The following is a 5460-nucleotide window of genomic DNA, read 5'->3' as shown; positions in this document are numbered from 1 at the left end:
CTAGGGAATGCAGGGCAGAATTCTGAGGGCAGACTCAACAGAAGTCAAGTATTTTTATGGAAAAATCGGGGGACCTTTATGTACAGTGCAGAAGCCTAATTCCCAAGTTCAGAGCCCAGGATGACTGGAGGGGACTGTTGGGAATCAAGCCCTTGAACACAGCCCCACTGTGTGGAGTGGGAAGCTCCCATTGTATGCTGCAGCCTGCAGGCAGTGGTATCCAGTGTGATATGCCTACAGCTTCCAGTGGGTGCAAGGAATATGGGGCCCAAGCACAGAGTCCGTGGGTCCAGGCCAGTTCCACATTCTCAGTGTCTCACTCAGGGGCCACACTGGAGCAGCCACAGCAACTGGGGCATCGCAGGGACTGCATGACAGCTTGCAGTGGCCCTCTGTGGCCCTCCGTGGACAGGCTGTCCTTACTGGTGGGTGTCTGATGCAGCTGCTCAAACTGCATCTCCAGGTGCTTCTGGATGGCCACGCCCAGTACCTCAGGGTCCATGGCAGCCCCATACACCTCCCATGTCATGCCCTCTGTGTCCCACCGTACCTCCTGCACTGGGGATGGTGCCTCCTCCAGGCTGTGCCCCAGGGTCATTTCTGGGAGCATGTGCAAGGCCACAGGCGCTTCCAGCGGTGGACTGGTGGCCACAGCCTTGCAGGTTGCCATGGGAACTGCCTGCACGGCGGCATCCTGGGCTGCTGGAGGGGATGCCAAGTCACTGGCTGAAGTCATGGTCCATACATCTTTGGTTCTGGCACCAGGCTCTGTGGCTAACCTGCTGGGACTCCAAGGGTGGGCATAGCAGTGGGAGTACCCAGGAAGGCCTCCAGGCAGCCTGCAGTGGAACTTCACCTTGTGTTGAGCCTGTAGCCCAGACTCACTCACTGAGGCCATCAGCTTGGGAAACGCCAGGATTTCTGTGTCCCATAGGGCTTGGCAATGGCTACTGATTCCTATATCCCTTGTGTCACAAAGGTCAGCTTCTGGGGGTAGAGCATGACAGGAGGTGGTGGCCAGCTGTCCAGTGGCTTTGAGTCTGGACTTAGGACTCTTTCTGTGGGCAGTTATGCCCCCCAGATCAACTGGTGCCACACACATCTGACTCTCCCCCAGAGTCCAGGCTGTGTTTGAGGTCCCCACAGTTCTGGAGGCTCCCCTGTGCTCAGGTGTCATGTCCCTCTCCAAGCCTGCAGGGGACTGACCATGCTGGCCAGAAGTGATGCCAGGAGTTCTTTTAATGGGTGAGCCACTAAGGGCTGAGCAGCTGAGACTGGCCTTCCAAATCCCACTGTGCCCCTGAGTCTGGGCACTGTGGACCAGGTCTGAGTGGCTCCTCTGTACAGCAGCAGTGCTGGGGGTCTGCAAGCAACACAGGTCATCACCACTTACTGCAGACACATTGCCCACAGTTCTGGTCTGCCAATGGCCCACAGCTCCAGGCTGTGGCCAGGAGCTAGAGGGATGAGCCTGCTCCATGCTCTCAGTCTGGCGCCCCTCTTCCTCCAGGGCCCGGGGGACAATGCTGGCCTTATCCAGCTGGGCCTGCCACACAGTGCTGCTGGCACTCTTGTGGACGTCCGGTCTCTGCCCAGGGCCTTCACCTAGCAGGTTGAAAGAGCTCTGCGACAGTGGCTGTGGGGGGTGGCTCCGGGGTGCCCTGGCCTCCGGCTCAGGGTGGCTGGTTCTCATGCTGTCCTGCAGGAGAGAGGGAGGGAGCGGGATTGAACTGGATGGTAGCACATTGGCTAGACTCTGCAGGAGGGTGTCAACTGCAGTCACAGCCTGCACTGGTCAGAGCCATCAGCAAGACAGCCCAGTATGGCAGTGACTGGATACTGGACACCTCACATCAAAGTCATCATGTATCCCATACAGATAGGGAGGACTCTGAAAATGTCTCATCACCAGGACCTGGCCCTAGCATAGGCCCCAGAGACCACCTACGGGCCGGCTGTTGACTCTACATTGGCTACACATGGTGGCCCACTAGGCAGAAAAATAGGGATTAAAATACTAGGTAGTATTTTAACAACCAGTACAGCTCTATCAGATAATACCAGTTCTGGCTTCTCCACAGATGCAGTCTTCATATCACACTGGGCAGGGGCTTCCATGGCCAAGCAGGGCCAGTAAAGGTGTGGAAGATGAACAGCAGAGAATACAGCACACACTGAGAGCTGCCTAGGGTCCCCCACATGCTCTCTGGCCTGGCCATCTGGGCTGTCATATCTCAGGGACTCCACCCTGGCAGCTACAAAGGGGGAAAGGGCTTCCTGACTCTCCTTTGAACACCAGGGGTGGGCACAAGCCCCATGCATCAGCCTCTCACACATGAGGCTCATTCAGCATTTGTTTACACATTCTACACAATCTTCTGAATACCTACTGTGTGCTGGACTCTGAAGTCCAGACACGGAACCAGTAATTTAGATATAGCTGTGCCTCTGGGGATGGAGGTCCACTCAGGGCCCACATAGCACCTCCAACCAGACATGTCCTCCATGAAGCTTAAACTCTTTTGTAAATGTGCCTACATTATCTCCCTCCCTGTCACTCCTGTCCTCTCTTCCAGCCACACAGACCCCTCTGGAATAGCCCACAGACCCACCCTCAGTCTAGCTCACTGGCCCCTCCAGCCTTAGTGGCTCCTTCCAGGGAGGCCTGTCCTGACACTCTCAGCTGGCCATTTCCATCTCTGGTTGCACACTGCTGGCCTGTTCCCATCTCTCCAGCACCCAGCACCAACCTGGAGCACAGCAGGCACTTTAGAGGATGTTTGCTATATGCCTGGTCAATAGGATGATCCAACACAAGAACAAGTCCATGTGAGTGCTGAGGGCCACAAACCAAGCTGGAGGTGGGGAGTGAGGAAGGAGCATCCCCTCAGGGGGCAACTGATCCTCTGGGAGAGCACTTGCCTCTTAAGTTCAAGAAGGAACAGCTTGAGCAGAAGGCTGTATGTCCAGGGGACACATGGGGAACAGTGGACTGGTACTGGGCAAGGCCCCAAAGGGGTAAGTGGGCCAGGGTGGCTTAGGGAGATCACTTTGGGGATTCCCCAGCAGGCAGGACTAGCTGGAAGAACGTGGGTAGGGACAGCAGCCCTGCCCTCTCACTGCTGGGCTGATAAGGACTGTCAGGAAACCCAACTGCCCTGACAAGGTGAGCAAGGGCACTGGGAAAGGGTGTGCAGGAGGGTCCCTAGGATCTCAGTTTCTGTAGAATTACCAACTTGGTGCTGGTCCCAGAACTCCAGAGGTGGCTAGTGGCTGTAGGGCCAAAAGTAAGCGTGCTCCGGAGTCCAGTTCAACACATCTTCCTACAATGACAGGAAGGTTCCACTCTGTCCTGTCCAGGACACAGCATCAGCCATATGTGCCTACTGACTACCTGACAGGTGACTGAAAACTCACTGCCATCAAGTCAATTCCAACTCATGACCCTATAGAATAGAGTAGAACCACAGGGTTTTCAAAGTTGTAAATCTTTATAGAAGCAGATTGCCTCATCTTTCTCCCACAGAGCATTTGGTGGGTTTGAACTGCCAACCTTTTGGTTCACAGCTAGATGTTTAATCACTGAGCCACCATAGCTCCTTTTCACAGGTCACTGAGAAATTAAATTTTTTAATAATCTAAATTTAAATGGCCACAATGTGGCTAATGGCTACTGTATGGGACCAAGAAGCTCTGGACACAGCCCCAAGGTGGTCAGGGGAGACTGAGCAAGAAGAACAGCACAGAGCCTGGCAGCTTCCACTTGCTGCCCAGAAGGTGGGCACTAAAAGCTGGATGGAGTCAAGGAGACGGGAGGTGTGGTGGGGGAAGCATGAAGGCTCTAGCATCACACAGACCAAATGTGGGCTCCCATCTGGGCCCCTGTATTCACCATGGCTCATGTGAGTCACTAAATGAATCCAGTTTCCTCACTTATGAATCCAGATAACATCACCTCCCTTGCAACGCTTCATGGTGTAGCTCAGGGACCTGGCTATATTCTTCAGGTCCTTAGTGAGGAGTATCCTTTCCTCCCTCAGGAGGCACCTGATGCAGAGACTGCTCCATTCTACTAACCCTGGGCCATCCTGGAGGACCCAACAGAGGAAATAGATGAGCATACACTGAGCAGAGTACAGGGAGCCCCAGATGGGTCCTGGAATGGCAAGCTCTTCTAGTTGGATCCTCCAGTTTCAGTGAACCAAGGAAGACCCCAGTGTCCAGGAAAGCCCGTACGACATCTGAGGGTCCCTGTGGCACTGCTCCAGGGGTTCAGGGTTCAGAGAAGAAGCTTTCACCTGCCAGCCCAGCCCGTACAAGGGAGAAGGGCTATGGCTTAGGACATTTCGGTGAGAAGAAAAGGGCTGGGTAAAAATCATCTATAAGCATGACGAGAATTCAAGACAGCCGTGGCAGCTGGACTATGCCAGAAGACCAGGTCACACAAAGGCTTCTCTCTGGGTTCGGTAGGTCCTGGGCTGTGGGCTTTGGAAGCAGATACCTGTGGGCTGGAATCTTAAAATGGCCAACCCTCCCTGTGTTCTCTGAGCACATTCTGTGGGCTCTCAGCACCCCAGCCACTCCTCATACCTGTCTCTGAGCTCATGTGTGTAAGCCATGTTTGTCACATGGCAGCAAAGTCAAAATTCTTGCTGGGGGCTAGGCGAGGCTAGGCATACAGCACCTGTTGGTGGTCAAGTCTGAAGGCCTCTTAAAATCACCTCACCTGAAACAGACAAAGGCCCAGAACATTTCTCAGCTCACGTTCCCAAGTACTCTCCCTGGGCCAGGGCAATCAAAAACAGCCTCCAGAACCAACACATCAGCCAGTTGACCCCTGTAGGGCCTAAGCCAGGCTGGTTCATAAGAGGGTGACCAATGCCAGGATGTCCTGCTACCTCAGGTCCTGTCAGTGACTGGAGAAGCAACCAGCTCACATGCTATAACCAATCAATGCCATTTTGAATAACAGATACCATTTCTGCAGAAACTTCCAGATTTGCCCAACCAAAGAGATTGCTGGGTCAACTTGGCAGAGAATCCTGTTCCTAACATGTGAATCCAGCAGAGTAGCCCATGTCTGTGGGGTGTGCCCAGGTGGACTACCAAGACCACTCTAAGTGGGCCCTATCTCAAATAACACACATGGAATCATTTTGTGTCCCCTCCTGCTAACTGGTAGGCATTTATGTTTCCAGCAAAACCAAAACAGGAAAAGAAAAGCACTCTGGAGAGGAAACTGGGCAAATGGGCCTTATTCCTCGGGGACCGGAGAGGGATGCACATCCTACAAATCCTTCATAGCACAGTGGGGCACAGCAACTTCAAGCCATGATACATCCCAGCTGGGAAAGGGGCCTGACAGGACAGCTCAGGGCCAAAGTAAGCAATGCAGCTAGGAAAACTCCTGAGAGACTAAGGAGTCCTAACTCCTGAAGGAGACAAAAGCTGTCTAGTCGC

The 5460-nt window shown here is 53.9% G+C and overlaps 1 protein-coding gene across 1 annotated transcript; it reads right to left on the bottom strand.

The window, feature by feature from the left end:
* Nucleotides 1-316: 316 nt before the first annotated feature.
* On the bottom strand, nt 317-2353 carry GPRIN2 (G protein regulated inducer of neurite outgrowth 2). Its single transcript, XM_007945573.2, is given in 2 exon segments — nt 317-1730; nt 2310-2353. Coding segments are annotated over 2 exon segments (1458 nt in total).
* Between the last annotated feature and the right edge of the window lie 3107 nt (nt 2354-5460).

This window comes from Orycteropus afer, unplaced genomic scaffold (genome assembly GCF_000298275.1).
Source record: "Orycteropus afer afer isolate SDZICR_OR568_19922 unplaced genomic scaffold, OryAfe1.0 scaffold00139, whole genome shotgun sequence".
Lineage (NCBI taxonomy): Eukaryota > Metazoa > Chordata > Mammalia > Tubulidentata > Orycteropodidae > Orycteropus > Orycteropus afer.
This window is presented reverse-complemented; position numbering and strand designations above follow the sequence as displayed.